The sequence below is a fragment of the Mauremys mutica genome, chromosome 3 (genome assembly GCF_020497125.1).
Source record: "Mauremys mutica isolate MM-2020 ecotype Southern chromosome 3, ASM2049712v1, whole genome shotgun sequence".
NCBI classification, from domain to species: Eukaryota; Metazoa; Chordata; order Testudines; family Geoemydidae; genus Mauremys; species Mauremys mutica.
The window spans coordinates 178115366-178140321 of NC_059074.1; the positions used below are offsets into that span (position 1 = coordinate 178115366).

The 24956-nt window shown below is 44.4% G+C and overlaps 1 protein-coding gene across 3 annotated transcripts in view; it reads right to left on the reverse strand.

Annotated features, from left to right (window-relative positions):
* Positions 1–21398, reverse strand: part of ACYP2 (acylphosphatase 2) — a 140079-nt gene extending 118681 nt beyond the window's left edge. Inside the window, exons 1-5 of one of the 3 annotated variants that reach the window (XM_045009887.1) lie at positions 20826–21398; positions 10581–10597; positions 7684–7793; positions 6110–6286; positions 601–5525 (exon numbers count right to left, since the gene is read on the reverse strand). In XM_045009887.1, coding sequence (XP_044865822.1) covers positions 5435–5525; positions 6110–6286; positions 7684–7793; positions 10581–10597; positions 20826–20895 — 465 coding nt within the window. In that variant the 5' untranslated portion in view covers positions 20896–21398 and the 3' untranslated portion in view covers positions 601–5434. Of the gene's footprint in view, positions 1–600; positions 5526–6109; positions 6287–7683; positions 7794–10580; positions 10598–20825 lie in introns of those variants that run through there. The other 2 variants (XM_045009886.1, XM_045009888.1) reach the window with 2 other exon arrangements.
* Between the last annotated feature and the right edge of the window lie 3558 nt (positions 21399–24956).

Consider the following 24956-nt stretch of genomic DNA (forward strand, 5'->3'; position numbering starts at 1 on the left):
TTAATAAAAGAATTGTTTTTGTTTGGAAGCAATCTTTATTCTATTAAGTGAAACCAAAAAGAGCACTGCAAAGCAACATACAATAATGTTAAGGACCCTCTTGCATCATGTGCACCAATCACCTCCTAGCACTGCAATCCCAAGCATAGTAACAAATATTAGTGTCTTTCAGCTTCAAATTGCTGCCTGATCCTTATGGCCCTGCGCTGTGCCTCTCTAATAGCCCTAATCTCTGGCTGTTCAAAGTCAGCCTCCAGATGCTGAGCCTCTGCAGTCCAGCCCTGAGTGAAGCTTTCATCCTTCCCGTCACAAATATTATGGAGCATACGGCACGCAGCTAAAAGCATAGGAATATTGTCATCGGCAAGCTCCAGCTTCCCATAGAGGCAGCGCCAGTGGACTTTTAAACGGCCAAATGCACACTCCACAGTCATTCTGCACTTGCTCTGCCTGTTGTTGAACCTCTACTTGCTGCTGTCAAGTTGTCCCGGATATAGCTTCAGGAGCCATGGCATTAAGGGGTAGGCGGGGTCTCCCAGGATCACAATGGGCATTTCGACTTCCCCTATGGTGATCTTCTGGTCTGGGAAGAAAGTCCCTACTTGCAGCTTCCTGAACAGGCCAGTGTTCCGAAAGATGTGTGCACCACGCACCTTTCTGGACCAGCCTGCGTTAATGTCTATAAAACGCCCATGATGATCCACAAGTGCCTGAAGAACCACTGAGAAATACTCTTTGCAATTAATATACTCGGTGGCTAGGTGGCCTGGTGCCAGAATTGGAATGTGTGTGCCATCTATCGCCCCTCCACAGTTAGGGAAGCCCATTTGTGCAAAGCCATTCACAATGTCAAGCACGTTGCCCAGAGTCACGGTCTTTCAGAGCAGGATGAGATTAATGGCCCTGCATACTTCCATCAACACGACTCCAAAGATCAATTTTCCCACTCCGAACTGGTTAGCGACCGATCGGTTGCAGTCTGGAGTAGCCAGCTTCTATAGTGCTATTGCCATGCACTTCTCCAGTGACAGGGCAGCTCTCATTCTTGTGTCCTTGCAGGGCTGGGGCAAGCTCATCACACAGTCCCATGAATGTGGCTTTCCTCATGCAAAAGTTCTGCAGCCACTGCTTGTCATCCCAGACGTACATCACGATGTGACCCCACTACTCAGTGCTTGTTTCCTGAGCCCAAAAGCGGCATTCCACTGTAGTTCCACCTCCATGAATGCCACAAGCAATTTCGTGTCGTAGCTACTATGCATGGCAAGATCAATGTTGCACTGTTCTTGCCTTTGTAATTTAAGGAATAACTCCACTGCCACTCGTGACGTGTTGATCAGAACGAGCAGCATACTGGTTAATAGTTTGGGATCCATTCCTGCAGCCCGAAAGAGGCAGGGCGCACAGTACGCAAACTGTTGAAAGATGGCGCCAAATGCAGATGGAAGTACAGGGATTGCTGGGATGCAAAGCAATGTATCATGGGGCATTGGGACTGGACCCAGAATGCCCTGCGACCCCCTCCGCCTTCTCACAAGTCTTGGCGGCAAAAGAGAAAGAGGTGCTCTGTGGGACAGCTGCCCAGAGTACACCACTCTGAATAGTGCCGGAAGTGTGAACATGCTATTGTGCAGGCAGCTGTCAGTGTGAACACACAACAGCAGTTTCCCTTCTGCGCTCTCTGAGCGACACTGTAACTTTGCAAGTGTAGACGTGAACTGAGATACTAAAGAATGGACAACAGCGTGATTATTGGGTAAGATCTGAGTTATATACTGACCTGGCTATGTGGTTGATCTCTTGGGATTAGAGGACCCTATAAGTGATGAAATTGGTTTTCAATAACCACTCATCATATAGTCCAGTGTCTGAGTGATGAAACAAAGGCTGAAATAACTGCATTTTTAATTTCTTGTTAACCATGTATTGAGACAGAAGTTTACTTTTGTTACTGGCTTGGTATATCTGATGTTAGAATAACCACCAGTTTGGAGGTGAGTCTGCCCTATTTCTCAGCAGTTTGTCCTGAACCTGGTATTCTCAACTGTGACCCACTGAGGCACGATGACATTAGGTGACATAGTGCATTCCCTCTCCCAACTGCATTCCCAGGACCACTAGCAGCTGATAGGATAGATGATAATCAGGGGGCAAATTATGCTTGCAGTTACGCCAGTGTGTAAATTTTAGAGTATTTCTACTGACTTCAGTGGAGATACTCCAAATTTACATCAGTTTATGTGAAAATAAGTGCAAAGTTTGTCTGTCAAACAGATTTCTAATATGGGTGTGGACAATTCCTGTCTGGTTTTGTTAATTTATTTTGCAACCCCAAAAAATCAACTTGACATTAAATCACGAGGACAAAGACCATAGTTACTGTGCATAATGCAGTCATATTAGTTAATCACACATAAATCCCTAAAGATGCAACTTTTAAATGGTTTATTGGGAAATGCAACATTATTTTTCCATCTTCTTTTACTTTGCAAAAAGTAGATTTAACTTTAACAAAACAATAGTTTTGAAACTATTCATATAAAAGAAAATGTCAGAAACTGCATTCCAAATTGGCTACATGTAATGAAATTTGCAAAAGAAAGCTTTCACCATCAATCATCCTTATTACAAGAATGAGGCAATGAAGGAGAAAAAGAAGACACAACACACATGCAAAATGCCCCTGAAAGCTGGCCTGGGAACAACTGAAATGGACTTCTGTGCTTCCAGGCAGCCCTCCTAACGATAACGGCCACTGCTGAATTCCAGATTTCCATAACTTTAAGGAAAACCACACCCATGTTTTTAAAGACATTGCAGCATTTGAAGTTTTCATTTCCTGATGGTAGAGGCTGCAGGCCTTTTTTGAAATCTAGGTTTATACGTTTCAATTTCTTATCATACATATTGTATGAAAACCATTTTTAAAAAATATGAGTTAAAAAAGCAACCTAAAAAGTTCCTCAGCCAATTTCTTCACAGAACTATTTCAAAAGAATTAAAAAATACATTTACAACACATTAGGGTTTGCCAATGTTCCATTTTAAAAATATCATAATTCAAGGACATATAAAAATGTTAATCAATTGCTTTAGGCTAAAAATTGATATAGGCTGAGCCTATATGCTATTTTTTTAAAGTTTAGGAAAAGTATAAAGGTTTTAAATTATAGGAAGTGAACACACCTCCACAACTATCAGCTTACCAAATAAAAAGTGTTTTTTATCTTTGTACCTCAAAAAGGTCCAAGATAAAACAAGAAATGTAACCTTGTTATTCCATAACATCAACTAGTGATTTGGATAATTAATCAAAGGAAAATAAGGTCAAGATACAGAGGTTTAAAAAACAACTAAAGGGCAAAGTACCTTGTATACATCTGTGAGTTAAATACAAAATCCAATATGGCTATGTAATATTTTAGTATATATATAATTTACTTACACTACATACTCCTAATTTAAATAAAGTAATTAAAAATATAAGTACCAGATAGAACTACTACTGCATATATACAGTATACTTTTTTACAAATTACCTAATAAGTAACATTACACTATAATGCACCCAACCCAGAGTACACTTTCTTACACAAATGTTTACACAAATCTTTCCAATGAAACAATGTTTGTTCTACGCTACAGTGTCATAAAGCCATGCAAAATATTTCCCAAAGCACACAATCACAATCTACTAAAATCCACAACAGTCCATGATTTATAGAAGTACCTACTTTTTGGGTTGTGATACTCCTGCCATTAAAAAATACTACTAACAATGAAATGCACATAAAACCTAAATTTGAAATGTCTGTGCTTCTGTAGGATTAAGTTTGAAGCTATGACCAGGCCTACACACAGTTTTTCACCCATAGCTATTTTGGTTGTGTGTGTGTGTATGTGATTTTTTTTACTTAAATTATACCAGTAAAATCTCTTTTTAACAACATAAAGGTGACTTACATTGGTATAGCTTATTCTCCTTCTATGCAGTACAACTTTTGTGTGTAGGCAAGCTCTATGTCTTCAACTTTGCCTATAGTGATTTGGTGCTACAGCAAATAAAGTATGTACAACCATATACTGCGATTAGACTTTTGTAATGCCTCCCAACTAAAACAAACTACAGTTACTGTAATAAGCTTTACCTCGGAAGCTCATATGATACCATCAGAGCTGCATCATATCATTTGTTGTTAAGTATATTATAGCAGTTTCCACACAAAATTTCAGCTCCACTGGCATGACACTGTCTTGCATAAAGGAACAGATATCAAAATGTAGATGTTGACTGTGTGTGTCAGGAAAGCCTTTGAAAGTGGAATAAATTAAGTAATAACTATGACAAATAATTTGGCTTAATCTTTAAGAACTTCATATTTCTGGAATGAGCAAAATAGGTAGTTTTCTTTTAACTATTTCACAATAGCAAGTATGAGTTAAAACATTGGAATGGAAATTGCCTATCCAAAATATGTGATGGACTAGCAATATTTTGTGGCATACTGTCACACGCAGCTGGAAAATCAGAAGCTTGCCACCCACCTGATTGTTTCCTATGAAATACATCTACAGAAGGTAGTACTCTGCAATAAACTAGCAAGTGACTTTTCGGAGTCACTTTGTCCAGTTTCCTTCTCTTCCAATTTGAGAGTTATCACCTGCTTCTCTTTGGGAAAGGTAATCTTGTTTGAGAAGCAAGGGTGTGTCTGAATTAAAGAACATATGACAGAAGTGACAGGTTTTTTGCCACAGAAACTATCTTTCTTTTTAAAAACCTGTTCCTTTAGGTCTTGCCTAAACGAGGGTGTAATGGGGTGATTACCCTGCTGCTGCCCTGGAGGGCATAAAACAGCTCTGGGGGAGGGCTGCAGTGGGGAAAAGCCAGGGTGATTGGGGTAAGCAGCCACGCCCCAATCAGGCCACAGCTGGCCCTATAAGAGGGCTGAGGGCCAGAGGCTAAGACAGACATTCTCTCTCTCGCTCCTGAGAGAGAAGGACCTGGCTGCTTGGGAAGCTGAGGAAGGTATCTGAAGTGGAGCAGTGCTGGGGAAGGGCAGAGGGAGCTCGGGAGCTCCAGCCTAGCAAAGCCCCAGGCTGCAGGCCAAGTTAAGGGCCCACAAGCGGATACTATGGTTGCAGAAGTGTAGCCCAGGAATAGGCAGAGGCAGCTGGTCCAAACCCCCTTGCCAACGATGAGTGGTTTATAGACTGCAGTCTGCCCCAGGGAGCGGGGGCTAGATAGTGACTGGCAGTAGCCTCTGAAGCAAGATGGGAATAGAGGGTGGGGGGTTCCCCAGGGTAGGGAGACCCAGATTGTGGGTTACTGCCAGGGACAGAACCCTGTCGTAGAGGGGCACTGAGGTCCAGGAGGAACACGGGCCAGCGGCAGGCGCAACACCGGCGTGCAGAGGGCACTCTGGATGCTGGAGAGCTAATTCCTGAGACAATCAGCAGGAGATGCTGCGCCAGCGAGACATCGCCCTGCCACACAGGGGTTGAGAGCAACAGTCATTTCTGTTGAGCTGCAACAAACACATGTTCTTCAGTTTAGTTTTAAATGCCAGAACATCCTGAGAAAATTTTGAACATCAATAATGAACAAGTTTCTGAACAGTCTTTTTTCTCCCATTCATGACTGTGCCTTTTGTTAACTCATTGTCCTTGCCTAACACATCTTTCCTTTTTCTTTATACCAAGCAACTGCCATCTGTCTCTCTCTCTCTCCCACACACACACCCTTACCTATCTACAACTTCTTTTGGTTTGTCTTCCATCACTAAACTCAACACCAGTATCATCTGTCACGTCTCACATTTGACACATACATAAAAGTGAAAACACTCCAAAACCCCACAAAACTGTAGCAATGTTAGTGTGGTCCAGGGGATAGGGTGCAGGACTCAGAAGATCTGGATTTTGTCACTTATCTGCTATAAGATCTTAGGCAAGTTACTTCCTCTGTCTGTCTTATTTTGATTGTAAACTCTTCTGGATAGGGAATCTCTCTTACTATGTTTTTGTAGAGTGCCCATCACAACAGGAACCCAATCGCAGTGGAGGGCAGTAAGTACTATTGTAATACCAAAATATAATAGGGTCACTTAACTGTGTGAGGTAAGCAAATTCTACTATGTGCAACTGTAACTCATCCACCCATAATGCATCATCATCAGGGTTTGAACTCTGGACCTCCAGCACTGCAGCATAGTCAGCACTCACTACAGTGAAAAGAGTAACTCCAGTAATGGGCAGCAGGAGTAGGCTGTAATCATTTGTCGACCACCTATTAGGGAATGCACAACATACATAAACAACGATTACATATGTATGAGTAGCCTCATTTTACCTACAGTATCATCAGACACATAGATTTGGGAGGTTCTTAAAAAGAGGCAGCGTGGCTAATGAAATAAGACTTTTGTCTGCCATATTCTATTTCCAGCTTCTGCTGCTTCTCAGGATGGTATGAGGCCTTGCTCAGTAACAAATATTGTGAAAGGAACTGAATTACCAACAGCAGTTAGAAAACATGAGTGTAAGGCCTCATTGATCCTAGTCTGGTGCAAATGCCCCTAGCCCAACGTGTATTTTGATAGGGCAAGTGGGACAAGGAGGAGGATCTATTTTGTCTGATTCCCATCTGGAGATACATATGTGCCATGCTAAAAAGAGACACTGGGGAGCATGCCCAGTATATGTAGTATCTTGAAAAGTTTTAGCAGAGAGCCTCCAGCAACCTCTGCTGGGCATAATACAGACTGGAAATGGCAAATTTGACATTTTATAATTCAACCAGATCTGAATGGATTTCCATGTGGGCAATGAAAGGCAAGTCTCTGACACGAGGACTATCCTTCTGCAAAATCTTGAAGTTCTGCTACAACTTACAAAGACACTAGAGCCCTTGAAAAACAGGTCAGAAACGTTTGTATACTGAGATTAGGCAACTTCCATATAAGAGTATCTACTACTCTGTTCATAATAATTTATGATTTAAGAATCAAAGGAAAAGTAAGTCTATTTTACTGAGCCAAGCAGTATAAAAGCTGACAGGATTACCACTTGTCACCAAGAACAAACAGTTCTAATTTTTTTTAAAAGTTTTAAATTTAAAATAGTATCTCAGAGCTTAACGCTATAGGCAGACATCTTGGTAAAAATTGTATCATTTAGGGTACTAGCTCACAGAAGACCAGTGGAAAGTACTATTACATTGCAGCAGTGGTTCCAAGTCTTTTTTGTTGTTGTTGGAGGGGAAGCCCCTACTTACAGTGGACAGATAGGCAGACACATTCCTCCCATCACCACACCATTTTCCTTTATCCTATGTCCTGGCACAATTGATGGTCTTTTCTTTATATTGTCCATTTCTTTCTTTCTAATCCTATTAATTTGTCTAGTCTGTTTTCCTCCTCCTAATTTTGTGTTTTTTCACTTAATAGTCTCTTTTTCGTTTTTCTATTTTTTAATATTCCTTTTGGCTCCTCTTCCCAGCTCTCCGATACACCAGAAGGATAACTATTGCTCAGGAGTCAAGATGGCATGTTTCTAACAACCTTGATTTGTTATTGTTACAGTAAGACACTGATATCTACATCTAATTTTACATTCTCTTCAGAATCATTTAAACAAATTTGACAGGTCAATGAGGCTAACACACATTGACACAAAAGTACTTACATCGCATTTACTTTATCTTCTGGGCCCTGAACTTGGCCAGTAACAGTCCCTTGTCTGGTATTTTTAACCCAGCCAACTACTCCCATTTTCCTAGCTTCATCTTCTGTGTACTGATTTGGAAAATAAAACAAAAAATACATATAATATATTCAGTACCAGCAGTTATGACACACAGAGATTGTGCATTAGTAATCTTAAAGCCACAGTTTCATTTCCACAACTTTCTTAAAACCTACTCTTCCTAAAAAGTATCTGTAGATATTAAAGCACCTACCCAAACACCAGGATTTTCCTGCCGGTTCTGGACTTGCAGCAGAAGCAGCCAATTTTTCAACAAGAAAGTGAGACTTATCCCACTTGTGCTTATCAGTGTTTACCATAACATCATCCCTTGGCTCCACTTTCAAGTTACACTGCAGGCAATAAGCAAGTAGCAGTATAGCTTCTTCGGGACAGTTTTCTCATGATATGTCAGAACCTATTAATGGTTCCATTTGTGGGAGAAGACAAAAAATCGACACTCTCCATTTTAAGAATTTTCAACATATATCTTATCTTCTTGTGCAGAGGTCAAGGGTCTTCCACATCACCCCACAGCTGCCACTTCGAAGAAATAACACTGATAGCAAAAAACAGAAGGCTGTAAAAACTTCATCTTTTGTTAAAGCACTTCTGAATTTGCTACACTTCCTTAAGGAGCTATGACATCCCATCTTCAAGCAAACTGTCAAAATAATTAGCAACTTTCCTTGAGAAGTAAATGAAGAAGAACAAAACACTTGAAGAAGAGGGAATTGTGTTAGCAATAAAGATTGAAGTCCAGTTAAATGTTTGGGTTGTTAATATGGCTCTTTTTGCAACACAGTATTATTGTGAACTTATGCTGATTGCCACTTATTCACTTCCTGAACTGACTTCAGCCACTTCAGTTTATCTCCACTTTTTTTTAAGTTTTGCCATTCTATATTATCTGTCTTTCTCATACCTAAGTAACATATGTGTATCTTTAAATATACATGTTTTAAAACCACAAAACTGCAAAGAATAGGAAGTCTATCTCTCAGAAATCCAGCAAATAATTATTCCACCCAAAGAACAAAGAGTAAGTCAATCAATATTAGCCAACACACGTTCTTCTACTTCTCATACATCAGTTACATAAATATAGATGTCACAGGTATTTTAACGATCTACATCTTTTCTAACTCAATCAAGATGAAACAATCTGTGTGCAAGCATGCATCTCATGTTTATATGCTGCACTGCAGAGTATAATCAGACTCGCCACAATTGTAAACTTTAATGCAGTTCAAAGATATAGTTGGGAGTTTTCCACTCTTATGTTTTAAATTTTGCTCAATAATACACCAGAGTATGCATAGAGACTCTCTCTTTTATATATATCTATCTATCTTTATCCAGTTGCATATACTGCACTCAGATTTGGCTATTAGCCTCTGGGGACAACATTTTAGTATACTTCATATACACTCAACTGGGTTGGCCTAGGCTGCTATTAATGAATAGTCATTATTGATTAGTTCACTAGAGAACTGTTCCTGTTTAGACACTATCAGCACAATTTCAGTGTTTTACGGTCTTCTGTCACATCTGTTAAACAGTAACAAAGGGAATTTTTAAATTGTCTATTTGGTTACATTTGCCTGCTGATAAGGCATCAAAATATAAGAGAGGCATAGGCTCGTTGTTTCCTCACACAAAACACTCAATGCTCACGTCTCTCCACTTAAATATAAAGCAGGCATGGGATGATGTCATGACTTTCAATCACACACAGACATAGATTCGCACTTCCAAGTTAACAGTAACTTAGCACAAAGCAATGAACCATATATCTGATAGAGCGGCAACTCAGCATAGTAGCCCAAAGTACCTGGGATAGACCCGACCTGACTTGGTAGAATGAATGATGTTACTAAATTCAAGACATATGTTATACCCTAAGTCCTTCAGCAATTTCATTTTTCAGTTGTTTCACAAGTACACCTCTACCTCGATATAACGCAACCCAATATAACACGAATTCGGATATAATGTGGTAAAGCAGTGTTCCGGGGGGCGGGGCTGCGCACCCCAGTGGATCAAAGCAAGTTCGATATAACGCGGTTTCACCTATAATGCAGTAAGATATTTTGGCTCCTGAGGACAGCGTTATATCGGGGTAGGGGTGTATAATCATATACTGAAAAAGCTTTATATTTAATAGTAAACAGTCAATATTTTCAGAAAATACAGTATTCTAGCTATTTCGACTCTGTGCAACATGTGTCCTCTTGTTTTCTGAGCTTCTGCCTTTCTTTTGAATTGTAATGCTCCTGCTGCAGTTTCAGAACTGGTGGAGAAGCTTGGCTGGGTTCTGAGCTGCAGAGACCAAACTTTCACATCATGTGATTATTAGACATCATCTATCAGAAAAAAAATTATAAGCACTGTAAATTAATTTCTATAATTCTCTGAAGAATTAACATTGCACTTTTATTTTCATGAAGAAAAATAAAAAGAGAATACACATTGCTTCAGTAGCTCAAAACTAACATTTTCCATTCAACACATTGTTAGGCCCTTGTGATGTTTAAATTCAGTGACTGAAGCCTCTAGATATTACTATGATACAAACAAATTAAATATCAATATGAATAAACTCTTAAAAGAAATTCTGTTTTAACAGTAGAATTATTCTATACCATGTATCTACTATAAAAAGAACCCAAGATTAAAAAAAACAACAAAAACACACAATACTTAACTGTCCAGCTAAGGACTGAAAACATCAGCTGAATGCCTTTATACTCTACTATAGGCCTCCTACAATATTTTTAGCATTGGAAATATTACACTGTTGTAATGTAAAATTGGCATAATGCATGCTGCCTTACCATTCTGAAACAAACACCTAGAAAAAAAGGAAAAGAAAAGAGAGATTAATTTGACAGAATTAATGCTATTGCTAACAATTTTACCTAATTTGTGTCTCTGAAAACTAAACTAAGTACTAGAGGTTTGTTCTAGTCATTTTCTATGAAACTTTAAAGAACGGTTATACCTATTCATCACACTTCTAAAATATGGATAGTTACTTAGGAGTCAGGTTTATACATACATACATACATATGTTTTGACCTTATTATTAGGGCCCTACCAAAATCATGGTACATTTTAGTCAATTTCAAGGTCATAGGATTCTAAAAATTGTAAATTTCATTATTTCAGCTATTTAAAGCTGAAATTTCAGAGCTGTAATTGTAGAGGTCCTGACCCAAAAAGGAGTTTGGGGGCGGAGGGGTTGTTGCAAGGTTATTGTAGAGGGAGGCTGAGTTACTGCTACCCTTACTTCTGCGTTGCCAGCAGCAGTGCAGAAGCAAGGATGGCGTTGTATGATATTGCCACCCTTACTTCTGTGCTGCTGCTGGCGGGGCACTGCTTTCAGAGCTGGGCTCCTGGCCAGCAGCCACTGCTCTCCACCACCCAGCTCTGAAGGTAGCACAGAAGTAAGGGTGGCAATACCATGATCCCCCTAAAATAACCTTGCAACCCCCCTGCAACTCTTTTGGGTCTGGACCCCCAATTTGAGAAACACTGGTCTCCCCCATGAAATCTGTAGAGTACAAGGTAAAAGCACACAAAAGACCAGATTTCATGGTCCATGGCACATTTTTCATGGCCGTGAATTTGGTACGGCCCTACTTATTATGGTCTTCCTTAGGACAAATAATGACAGAGAAAATATCTTACTTGTAATTCTGCTTCTCTGAATATATCCTTTTGAAGGATTCTCTATCCCTAGCCTTAACTTCTTAGCAATACAGCGGAAGAACACTCCTAGAGCTTCAGGTTTTAATCCTTGAGGACAACTGTAGGAAGGTAGAAGATAAGCCAGGCCCCCTTGATTCTTGCATCATGTACTTAATTTTTCTGCAGGCATCCCAGAAGCACCGCCCACCCTTTATTTATTTTTTTTAAAACACCTCATGTTGAACATCCAGAATTGGCATTTTCTTTCTGGGAACTTTGCCTACCATGCAATTGAAGAAACTGAGTGGAATGTTCAGAAGGGTCACAAGGACAAGTAGGGGATATGTCTTGCACTCTATCCCACTACTACTGCCCTCAAGGCTCACAAACTAGGAGAATTCCATCATCTTCTGCTAAGGAGATAAGACCTGTAGTCAAAATCCTGCACAGATAGTATCTTTAAAGAATGCAGAATGTCAACAGTCTCCAAGTACGAAATAAATGCTATATTATAAAAACATATCTCCAAGCTTTTAGCTACCCAATTGGTGGCCTACTCCCACCAAAACAATTAAGGTTGCTAAATTTATGTATGAGAATATATATATAAGTAATATATATATATATATATAACCTTTTATGCATTTTTTTTAGAAAACTACACAATACTATCTGAACAGAGACAGTTTATACCTTCATGGAGAAAGTACTGAGTCCTTAGTTATGCAGGATAGATAAAAGTCATATGATGCATTAAACAAACAAACAAAAACAGGAATTCCATTATTATATACTTGCATTACAGTAGTGTTTAGTGGCCCCTGCCAATATCAGCCCCCATTGAACTAGACATTGTACAAACAAGTAGTAACATGGATCTCTCTCATTCAGTTTATGAGGTTTGTATTTTTATTCCTGTTTACACCTATATGATCCATAGCCTTCCTTCACACCATCCACTCAAGCATGATCAAAAAAGATATCAGGCCAACTTTATCACTGGTATATTCCATCAAAGTAAGTGGTGTTATACCCATTTCTTACCATGGTAAATTTCATCCATCAGCTGCTAGATAATATGGTTTGTGATTTTTATAATTTAAATTTAACACAGAACTAAATAATGTTTTGCTGATCGTTTATTGCTGATTTATCTATGGTGCATATTCTGACACTCTGAGCAAGTTTTCAATACTTTCAGCTAACAACAATGTACTTTAAATGTAGTTACAATATAACAGAACCAAACAGGAGACCTGCACTTGTCAGATAACTTACAAAGATACTCATGTTTGCTGTGTTGCTATAGCCATGTTTGTCCCAAGGTATTAGAGGTACAAGGTGGATGAGGTAATATCTTTTATTGGATCAATTGAACTGTGGCATTCTGAGTACCTTTCCCAGACCTGAAGAAGAGATCTGTGTAAGCTTGAAAGCTTATCTTGTTCACCAACAGAAGTTGGTCAACTAAAATATATTGCCTCACCCACCTTCTCTGTCTAAAGATATTCATGTAATTTAAACAATGCCCTTGTTGTTTGCCTTGTATTATTGCCAACATTCCCTCTCTATTCAAACTGCCTTAGTTAAACTATGTAGAAAAAACAGTTACCTTTCGTAACTGTTGTTCTTCAAGATGTGTTGCTCATGTCCATTCCTTTGTAGATATGGGCATGCTCTGTGCACAGTTGTCGGAAACTTTTGCCTTAACTGTATCCATAAGGTTGGCTGTGGCACCCCCTTGAGTGCCACGCTCATGCATCGGTATATTAGGCACTGCCGACTCTCTGCCCTCTCAGTTCCTTCTTGCCTGCAACTCTGACAGAGGGGTAGGAGGGCGGGTAATGGAATGGACATGAGCAACACATCTCGAAGAACTGTTATGCAAAGTAACCATTTTTTTCTTTGAGTGCTTCCTCATGTCGATTCCATTCTATATGACTCACAAGCAGGATCTACGGAGGTAGGCTCGGAGTTCACAGTTTCACACTTGCAGTACTGCCCTAGCAAAGCCGGCATCATCCCGGGCCTGCTGAGTCAATGTGTAGTGGGACGTAAACATATGGATGCATGACCCAGGTGGTCACCCTGCAGATGTCCTGGATAGGCACCTGGAACAGAAAAGCTGCCAAAGAGGCCTGCACTCTGGTTGAGTGGGCGGTGATAATCGCAGGGGGCAGCACCTTCACTTGATCATAGCAGAAGCGAATGCAGGTGGTGATTCAAGAGGCACTTCTTTGGGAGGATACAGGGTGCCCTTTCATCCTGTCAGCCACAGAGACGAACAATTGCGTAGACTTAGGGAATGGCTTGGTCATGTCAATGTAGAAGACTAGAACCCTTCTAACATCCAAGGCATGCAGTCTACACTCCGACTTATGCAGCTTAGGAAAGAAGACCGGTAAGTAAATGTCCTGGCTTGAATGAAACTGAGAGGCCACCTTGGGCAGAAAAGCCAGGTGAGGTCTCAGCTGTACCTTGTCAAAAACTGTATAACATGGCTCTGAGGTGAGCGTCCAAATTTCCAAGACCCAACAGGCCAAAGTCACTGCGACCAGGAACGCAACCTTCCAGGACAAGAGAAGGAGAGAACAGGAAGCCAAAGGCTCAAAAGGGGGACCCGTGAGCCACAACAGCACCAGCTTCAAGTCCCACAGAGAAACGGGATCCTTTACATGTGGGTAAAGGTGCTCAAAGGCCCTAGAGGAATGTCCTGGGTGAAGACTGACCTGCCCTCGAGTGGCAGATGGAGTGCTGAGATGGCCACCAGGTGGACTTTGATCAATGAAAGAAATAAACCCTGGAGCCTGAGATGCAGAAGGTATTCCAGAATAAGCTGCAACGAGGCCTGTTCAGACTAGACACCTTTCTCCGACGTCCAACAAGTGACGTCCACTTGGCCAGGTAGGTTGCACTGGTAGAGGGCTTTCTACTTCCCAACAGGATCTGCTGAACATCTGCTGAGCACTGCTGCTCCTGCTTGTTCAACCATGCAGCAGCCAAGCTGTCAGGTGCAGTGCCGCCAGATTCGGGTGCAGAAGACTGCCATAGTTTTGGGATAGAAGTCTGGCCTGAGAGAAAAGGTTCAGCAGCATGCTGTACCAGTGTTGGTGCAGCCAGGCCGGCGCTATGAGGATCGCCCTTGCTCTGTCCTGCCTTATCTTTGCGAGGACCCTGGGGAGCAACGGCACCGGAGGAAAGGTGTATATCAGAGCCCCCGACCACGGGAGTAGAAAAGCATCTGACAGGGACCCCCTGTCCAAGCCTCTCATTGAGCAAAAGATGTGGCATTTCCTGTTCTGTCTGGATGCAAACAGGTCTAACTGGGGAGTTTCCCACTTGCAGAAGATGAAACTCACCACCTCTGGATGGAGGGACCACTCGTGGTGAGACAAGAAGGTCCTGCTGAGGCGATCTGCCAAGGTGTTCTTGGCCCCTGGAAGGTGCGCTGCAATGAGATGTATACCGTACTGCAGACAGAGGTCTCAGAGTCTGAGGCTTCTTGACAGAGGGCCGTTGACTTGGCTCTGCCTTGCTTGTTGATATAGAACCTGGTTGCCGTATTGTCCGTAAGTACCTGAACCACTTTGCCCTGTATATGAGGTGGGAAGGCATGGCAGGCTAAGCAAACCGCCCTGAGTTCCCTGGCATTGATATGCAAGTAGCGATCATAACTGGACCAACAACCTTGCGTACTGAAATCACCCAGATGGGCTCCCCACCCCAGGTCTGAAGCATCGGAGACGAGGGTCATCAATGTGGCAGGAGCCACAAAGGGGACTCCTTCCAATAGTGGCGTGGAATCTTGCCACCAGGTGAGAGATGACAGTACACTGTCCGGAATTCTGACCACCCAATCCAGGCTATGCTGCTTGGGGACATAAGCCATAAGCCTGTAGGGGCCTGGGGCGAAGCCGCGCATACCAGACCATGTATGTGCATTCTGCCATGTGTCTCAACAGTCTCAGGCACGTGTGGGTGGTAGTGAGCGGATGGGCTCACATACACAAGATGAAGTCAACCTTGGCTTGGAACGGAGTCTCAGGGAGGAAGGCCCTGGCCTGAATGGAGTTGAGAACCACTCCGATGAATTCTATGCATTGCATTGGAGTTAAGGTTGACTTTTTCCTCATGTATTATCAGTCCCAGGTCACGACAGGTGGAACAGACCAGCCCAAGATGCCTCCACACTTAGTTTCAGGACCGGCCCCTTATTAGACAGTCGTCGAGTTACAGATACATTTGGAATCCCCGATGTTGCAGGTAAGTGGCCACCATCACTATGCACTTTGTGAACACCCTCGGGGCTGACCAGAGGCGAAAGGACATCACCATGAATTGGAAATGACAGTGGCCTAGCATGAAATGGAGGAAGTGCTGGTGCCCCTGGAAAAATGGAAATATGGAAGTAAACATCCTTTAAATCGAGGGTGATGTACCAGGCTCCCGGATCCAGGGAGAGGATGACAGAGGCCAGGGAGACCATGTGAAACTTCAACATCTTGAGAGAACTGTTGAGGCAACATAGGTCCAGAATGGGTCTGTGGCCGCCTTTTGCCTTCGGAATTAGGAAGTAACGGGAGTAGAACCCTTTTCCTTCCATGTTCTGAGGGACCTCCTCCACTGCCCCCAGATGCAGGAGGCTGTCGACCTCCTGAACGAGGAGTTGCTTGTGAGAAGGGTCCCTGAAGAGGGACAGGGAAAGGGGGTGGGAGGGATGGATTGTGATAAACCTATAAAGGGTATAGCCTGATGAAACTGTATTGAGCACCCAAGGTGATACAGGACCAGGCCGACCAGAAAGGGTGGAGGCAGTCAAGGAAGGGGAAGGATGGATCCTACAGATTGGCTCAGGAGCATCCTCAAAACAACTGTTTTTAGCCTCCCTGGCCTCAGGGATGGTCAGGTTGTGAAGCTGGGCAGGAAGACGACAGGTATCGCCGCTTATGCCCTTTGTCTTTATTCTTTCTCCTGTAGAAGCCTGCTCTGGGAGTTCCCCAGGACCTGGACTGCTGAGGGGGAGGAGACAGAGGACAGAAAGGCTTCCTGGACTGTTGCGGGGTATGAAGGCCCAGGGAATGGAGGGTGGCTCGGGAGTCTTTAAGGTGATGGAGCCTTGAGTCCGTGAGCTCAGAGTACCCTCGAAAGGGAGGTCTTGGATCGTGGCTTGCATCTCTTGGGACAACCCAAAGGACTGCTGCATCTCAAGGCCACCGCAGATCTGACCATCCTGGCCACTGAGTCAGTAGCGTCCCAGGCCATTTGGAGGACCATCCTCGGCGACTGACGTGCCTTCGTCCAGCAGCGCAGCAAACTCCTGGGCATGATCTTGGGGGAGGGCCTCTTTGAATTTATTCAGGAAATCCCACAGATTGAAATTATAGCATCCCAGCAGGGCCTGGTGACTAGAGACCTTGAATTGTAGGCTACCCATTGAATAAACTTTTTGCCAAACAAATCAAGTCTTTTGGCCTCTTTGTTCTTCGGTGTGCTGCTAACTTGACCCTGTCTGTGCCTTTTGTTCACTGCAGACATGACCAGTGATTCTGCAGGGGGATGTGTATAGAGATATTCAAACCCCCTGCAGGGATATAGTATTTCTTTTCCATCTTCTTAGAGGTCGCGGAATAGAAGAGGGGGTTTGCCACAGTGTCTTGGCAATTTTAAGGACCCCCCCAGTTGGAGGGGCAATGCGATCCGAGCAGGGGAAGCGGCCGAAATGACGCCAAAGAGGTCATCAGCTTCCTCCGCATCCTCCTCAACCAGGAGCTTTAAGTTTTCACCCACCCGTTAAGGAGGGCCTGGTGCTCCTTGAAGACATCCAGGGGACAGCTGGAGTGGAAAGGCCCGGCCATCGCCTCATCAGGGGATGATGAAAAGGACTGTCCCACTTGAGGAAGAGCGTGTTCCCCCTCCTTATCTGGGGAAGGCTCCTTTGGTGCCAGGGTCCAGTGCATTGGTGCCGCATCTGGCTCGGTACCATGCTCTGACTGCGGCACCAGCGGTGCCATGGCTGGCTTATCCGAGGCAGCCAGAGAGGGCTAGGAATAAGTGATCGGCATCACCAGCACTCCCTATGGGTTCCAGTATGGCCACTGAGTAGGCCACTGTCCCTGCTGTGATGGCACTGTGGTCAGTGCTGCCACGGTCTCCCACGTTGAGGATAATTCCCTTGTCGGGGTGAAGGCTAAATTCTTGGTCCGACCCAGACCACTGTCCCTCCGGCAACCAGGATGGAGTCGTCGAGGCCTGGGTTTGCCTGCTGACTTTGGACGGCAACCTGCGAGGCGAAGGCAAGTAGTGACATCTGCTGGAGGAGCAGTACCAGGGCTACTGGGACCAGCACCGTGATTCTGAGCAGCCCCTCCAGGACAGTGACCAACGTCTAGGAGACAGGGCCTAGGCGACCTGTGGCCGGAAGTTCGCCAGCATCTGCGGTACAGGGAACAGTGTCTCGGCTCTGGCATCCTGCAGCTAGTAGGCGGGGAACGCGTCAGAGACCTGGGTCGTCTGACTGGAGAGTTAGAATATGGTGCCAGCGTCTGAGGTCGCGGAGATGGGGATGTGTGTCTGCGGTCCGGTGATCGGGGTGCTCCGCCCTCCTGTGAGGCTGCACTCCCATAGGCTTCCCCTTCGGTGCTGGGGTCACAGCCAAGACAGTCACCTGTTGTGGTGCCTGCGGAGTCGGCTGGCTTTGCTCTTTGGCCACTTGGACCACTTAGGCCCCTGATGGCCCTGGCAGAAGCCAGTGACCTTTGCAACTTCCGCGGGTCAGGGGTGGATCCCTGGCCGAGCTGGGAGGTCTGAACTCAGCGGTACCTCCGTGAAACCCCACAGTGGACGTATGGCCTAACAAAGGTCCTTTTCCCACAGCCCCCTTGTCCTTCACTGCTGAGGGGCTCCTCTTCTTCTGGGGGTTCTTCAGCACCGGCAAGGGGGAACAGTGCCAGGTGGAACCCGGTGCCAGCGGTGCCCTTCGCTCTGAAGCCTCGCTCCTTTTGTGTACGAGGACGAAAGTTCTTACAAATGCAACACTTGTCCTTTCTATGGGCTTCCCCCAAACACTTCAGGCAGCTGTTGTGGGGGCCACTGTCCGGCAATGGCCTGCTGCATGACGCACATGGTTTGGAGCCAGGTGAGTGGGGCATGCCTCGCTCGGAGACAAAGTCCCAGCGGGAACTCTAAGTACTCTAACTTAACACTATAAAGACTAATCAACTACTATTAACTATGTACAGATTAGGAAGAACAAAGGACTATGAAGAACTGCTAACACTCTTGCTAAAGGCAAGACGAGGCACTCCAACCAACAGTCATGGGCAGTAAGAAGGAACTGAGAGGGTGTAGGGTCGGTGGCGCCTAATATACCAACGCATGAATGTGGCACTCAAGTCTCCAACAACTGTGCACATGGGCACGCACACACCTGGAATGGAATCAACATGAGCACACTCTTGAAGAACTGATATTTCCATCTAGCTTTATCTGCTTCAAGATATCAACCTCTTATCTAACTTTCACACATACTGAATGAAAATAAAAATAATTTAGACTACACTTGACCATTATAGTATTTTAAGTACATTTTGTACTTATTTCCATACACCATTTATTACATCCTTATTTCTTAGAATAAGCTAGGTCTGCCCCACAGAACTATATCATGGGCTTCCTGAAATCACTTCAAAACAGTGCGCTTCTAATTATCAATTTTTAACATCTTTAAACTTTTCTGTTTATTATGCTGGTTCACCTAATTACTAATGCTGTGGACCTCTTTTAGTATAAAGCCCCCCCGCTCCTCCCCCTCAAACAACGTTACTCCATTGGTGGAGCTATAATTTGCAAAAGGTGCTTCGATCAATAAGAGGCTTACAAGGTGCATCATTACACATGAAATTTCACTGCCTCCAAGTTCATCGTAAAGAGATACTATTATTGCACATCTCTGGGAAAGCTTCTGTTCTTCACACACAATCCAGCCTCCTCATTCGGCAGCGTATGGCTGTGCAACTCAAGCACTCATATTTTAAAGTTATAGCTCGGAGAGAGTTCGAAGCTTTTATAGAATCAGAACTGGAAGGGACCTCGAGAGGTCATCTAGTCCAGTCCCCTGCACTCACAGCAGGACTAAATATTATCTAGACCAGTGGTTCTCAAACTTTTGTACTGGTGACCCCTTCCACATAGCAAGCCTCTGAGTGCGATCCCCCCCCCCATAAATTAAAAACACCTTTTTATATATTTAACACGATTATAAATGTTGGAGGCAAAGCAGGGTTTGGGGTGGAGGCTGACAGCTCACAACCCCTCACGTAATAACCTCATGACCCCCTGAGGGGTCCCAACCCCCAGTTTGACAACCCCTGATCTAGACCACTCCTGACAGGTGTTTGTTTAAGCTGCTCTTAAAAATCTCCAATGATGGAGATTCCACAACCTCCCTAGGCAGTTTGTTCCAGTGCTTAACCATCCTCACAACTAGGAAGTTTTTCCTAATGTCCAACCTAAACCTCCCTTGCTACAATTTAAGCCCATTGCTTTTGTCCTATCCTCAGAGATTAAGAAAAACAATTTTTCTCCCTCCTCCTTGTAACAACCTTTCACACACTTGAAAAGTGTTATCATGTCCCCCCTCAGTCTTCTCTTCTCCAGACTAAACAAACCCAATTTTTTCAATCTTCCCTCATAGATCATGTTTTCTAGACCTTTAATCATTTTTGTCGCTCTTCTCTGGTCTTTCTCCAATTTGTCCACATCTTTCCTGAAATGTGGCACGCAGAACTAGACACAATACTCCAGGGCACTAATCAGTGCAAATTAGAGAAGAATTACTTCTCATGTCTTGCTTACAACACTCCTGCTAATACATCCCTGAATGATGTTTGGGTTTTTTCGCAAGAGTGTTACACTCTTGAGTCATATTTAGCTTATGGGCCACTACGACCCCCAGATCCCTGTCGGCAGTACTCCTGCCCAGGCAGTCACTTCCCATGTATGCAACCCTCTGGAAAAATTACATGGATGGGAGGGGCAAGATTACATTTGACGGGCACTAACAGGGCCTCGACAAGCCCCTTATTGTACACACTGCCCGCAGCCAGACCTCAGACACATGCTGAACTTTAACACGTTTGCCCAGCGGAGGCCACGCCTGCAAGTCATAAGGAAAAGACTAGGGGCCTAACCGCCCGCTCCCTCCCGCTCTCTCATGGAGGAGGGCGGGGAGAGTGGGGTCCCCTACCCAGCCCCTGTTCCCCGGGCGCGGGTCTCGCCGCTGCAGGGCCCTGAGGCCGCAGCCACCTACGTGCATTCGCGCAGGGAACGAACTTGCAGCTCCGCGCATGCGCACCCAGCCGCGTCAGGCACCCGGTCCGCCCCGCACTTACCCTGCACCCGGCCAAACACTTCATAGTCCACTGACTTGAGGACGCCGGAGGCCTTGGCGAGGGCGGACATGGTGCGATGCAGGCGCGGGCGCCGGCCTGCTCGGATCCGCCGCGCGAGTGCCCGGGACCTACGGAGCCGGGCGCGCCGCGCCAGCCCCCTGGGCTCGTTTGGAGGGGCCCGGACGGCAGCGCGCGGGGCTCAAGTTTCTTGGAAAAGCGGCCGCCTGCCAGGCTGAGCCTGTGTCGGGCCCGAAGCGCCCTGCCCAGGCCCGCTGGTGGGAGCTGTGAGAACGGTCTCGCGGCGGCTGCCGCACAGCGCCCCGCCGCCCCCGCCCGCCCGGCCCTGACCGAGTGCTGGGGCACAGCCCGGAGGGCGGCTGGGCCGCTCACCGGCGTGGGGGAGGCGCCTAACTCCTGGGACCCCCCCCGGCAGGGGAGAGCGCTCCAGATATTGAGCCCTCCCCCACACCCGGCCACTGAACCCAGAGACAGCCCCCTAGCGAGGGGGCGAGGCCCCCATCAGGACCTCCAGGCAGGGCTGCCCAGAGGATTCAGGGGGCCTGGGGCAAAACGGGGGAGCAGACATAAAAAAAAAGGTGCCACCCGCCGCGGCACTCGTACTCACCGGGCGGCGCTCTGAGTCTGCAGCGGTGGTGGGCCCTTCACTCACTCCACGTCTTCGGCAGCACTGAAGGACCCACTGCTGGAGACCCGGAGTGAATGAAGGGCCTGCTGCCGAAGTGCCGACGATGACCCGGACTGCCGCCGGGTGAGTAAAAAATTAAAAAGGCTCCTTTAGCCAGGGCTCACGGGGCCCCTGCAGGACCTGGGGCAAATTGCCCCACTTGCCCCTCCCCCCGGGTGGCCCTGCCTCCAGGAGTGGGAGAGACCCACTGACCCTCCCAGGAAGTCCCCTCCCCCAATACAGCATAGTGTTAACCCCCACCCTCACTGAAGAACTCGCCCCCACCTGGAAAAAGAGAGGAGTGTCAGGGCACGCCCTGTGTGAGGGGATTTGGACTAGGGCCTGTATAGAAGAGTCTCTCCCTTCCCTGGCCTGTCCAGGAAGCAAGGGAGCTTGGGGCAAAGACCCCTTCCAACTTCTCCAATGAATGTGGAGACTTGGGGCAGCCTCTTCAATTGTTCCTCATTGGGTGGACCACGCCTTTATAGAGTCTAATGGATCACCTTCCTAATCATGCGGGACATGTCCTTTTCCATTTGGGATCAGGTAACGTGTCAATTGCTAACATTGAAAATAACTTAAGGAAGGTATTTAAGGTACAGCAGAACCTTAGAGTTATGAACACCAGAGCTACTAACTGACCTATTAGTAGGGCTGTCAAGCGATTTAAAAAATTAATCGTGATTAATTGTGCTGTTAAACAACAATAGAATACCATTTATTTTGGATGTTTACTACATTTTCAATCATATAAATTTCAATTATAACACAATACAAAGTTTACAGCACTCACTTTATTACAAATATTTGCACTGTAATAAACAAAAACAAGTTTCAGTTCACCTCATTACAAGTGCTGTAGTGTAATCTCTTTATAATGAAACTTACAAATGTAGAATTATGTACAAAAAAAACTTCATTCAAAAATAAAACAATGTAAAACTTTAGAGACTACAAGTCCACTCAGTCCTACTTCTTGGTCAGCTATCACTCAGACAAACAAGGTTGGTTACAATTTGCAGGAGATAATGCTGCCTCATTCTTGTTTACAGTGTCACCTGAAAGTGAGAAAAGGGTTCGCATGGCACTGTTGTAGCTGGTGTTGCAAGATAGTTACATGCCAGATGCTCTAAAGATTCATATGTCCCTTCATGCTTCAACCACTATTCCAGAGGACATGCTTCCATGCTGATGATGGGTTCTGCTTGATAACGATCCAAAGCCATGTGGACTGACACACATTCAATTTCATCATCTGAGTCAGATGCCATCAGCAGAAGATTGATTTTCTTTTTTGGTGGTTTGGGTTCTGTAGTTTCTGCATCAGAGTGTTGCTGATGTTAAGACTTAACTAAGACTAAGACTTTAGTTAAGACTTCTAAAAGCATTCTCCACACCTTGTCTCTCTCAGATTTTGGATGGCACTTCAGAGTCTTAAACCTAGGGTTTAGTGCTGTAGCTATTTTTAGAAATCTTACATTAGTACCTTCTTTGCGTTTTGTCAAATCTGCTGTGAAAGTCTTCTTAAAAGGAACATGTGCTGGGTCATCATCCCAGACTGCTATAACATGAAATGGGTGCAGAATGCGGGTAAAACAGAGCAGGAGACATACAGTTCTCCCCCCAAGGAGTACAGTCACAAATATAATTGACACATTATTTTTCTAATGGGCATCATTAGCATGGAAGCATGTCCTCTGGAATGGTGGCCAAAACATGGAAGGGGCATATGAATGTTTAACATATCTCGCATGTAAATACCTTGCAATGCCGGCTACAAAAATGCTATGCAAACGCCTGTTCTCACCTTTAGGTGACATTGTAAATATGAAGCAGACAGCAGTATCTCCCATCAATATAAACAAACTTGTTTGTCTTAGTGATTGGCAGAATAAGAAGTAGGACTGAGTGGACTTGTAGGCTCTAAAGTTTTACACAGTTTTGTTTTTGAGTGTAGTTATGTAACCAAAAAAGAAAAATCTGCATTTGTAAGTTACACTTTCACAGTAACAATTCAGTATTTGTATGAGGTGATTTGAAAAATACTATTTCTTCTGTTTAGCATTTTTACAGTGCATATATTTGTAATAAAATAATATAAAGTGAGCACTGTGCACTTGGTATTCTGTGTTGTAATTGGATTCAATATTGAAAATGGAGAAAAACATCCAAAAATTTTTAATAAATTGCAAATAGTATTCTATTGTTATCAGTGTGATTAATTGCGATTAATTTTTTTTAATCACGATTAATTTTTTTTAGTTAATCGCGTGAGTTAACTGCAATTAATTGACAACCCTACTGACCAGTCAACTACGTGCCTCATTTGGAACCGGAAGTATGCTATCAGGTAGCAGCAGAGACCAAAAAAAGAAAGAGGCAAGCACAGTACAGTGTTAAATGTACACTACTAAAAAAAAAAGTTTTAAAAAAAATTTGACGAGGTAAGGAAACTTTCTGTGCTTGTTTCATTTAAATTAAGATGGTTAAAAGCAGCATTTTTCTTCTGCATAGTAAAGTTTTAAAAGCTGTATTAAGTCAATGTTCAGTTGTAAACTTTTGAAAGAACCATAACATTTTGTTCAGAATTATGAACATTTCAGAGTTACGAACAACGTCCATTCCCAAAGTGTTCATAATTCTGAGGTTCTACTGTATTTATATCTATCTGTAATGCAATTTATATGCAGTGTTGATGTAGTTGTGTCGGTCCCAGGATATTAGAGAGCCAAGGTGGGTGTGGTAATATCTTTTATTGGACCAGCTTCTGCCAGTGAGTGAGACAAACTTTTGAGCTTACACAGGAAGCTTTTCTCATTCACCAGCATAAGTTAGTACAATAATAGATGTTACCTCACCCACCTTGTCTCTTTAATGCAGTTTAGCAGGTAGAAACAAAAGCTAGCACCTTATGAATAACCATCTCTCTACAGAACCCCAGAGATCCACAGGCCACAGTATTGTTGCATCTCTGCGATGTAGTAGTAGATGTCAGGGCATTGTTGTGGGAGGAGAAATCAGTGATGTGCTGTCTAGGCATATTCTTAGTGCAACTTCCTTATTTTACACTATATACAGCAGCCCTTGAACAGAGTTAGTCACAAACTGCTTGCATATACTCCCCTCTTTCATGGAGCTCAGTTTAAACACAACCAGCTGGTTTCTCTCCCTCAAGAAGTGACTCTAGTTAGAGAAGTGGTGGGCAACCTGCAGCCCGCGGGCCACATGTGGCCTATCAGGATAATCTGATTGCGGGCCACAAGACATTTTGCTGATGTTGACCGTCCGCAGGCATATTCCTCCACAGCTCTCAGTGGCCGCGGTTCACCGTTCCCAGCCAATGGAAGGTGTGGGAAGTGGTGGGCTGCAGGGATGTGCTGGCCGCCGCTTCCCACAGCTCCCATTGGCTGGGAATGGTGAATCGCATCCACTGGGAGCTGCGGGGG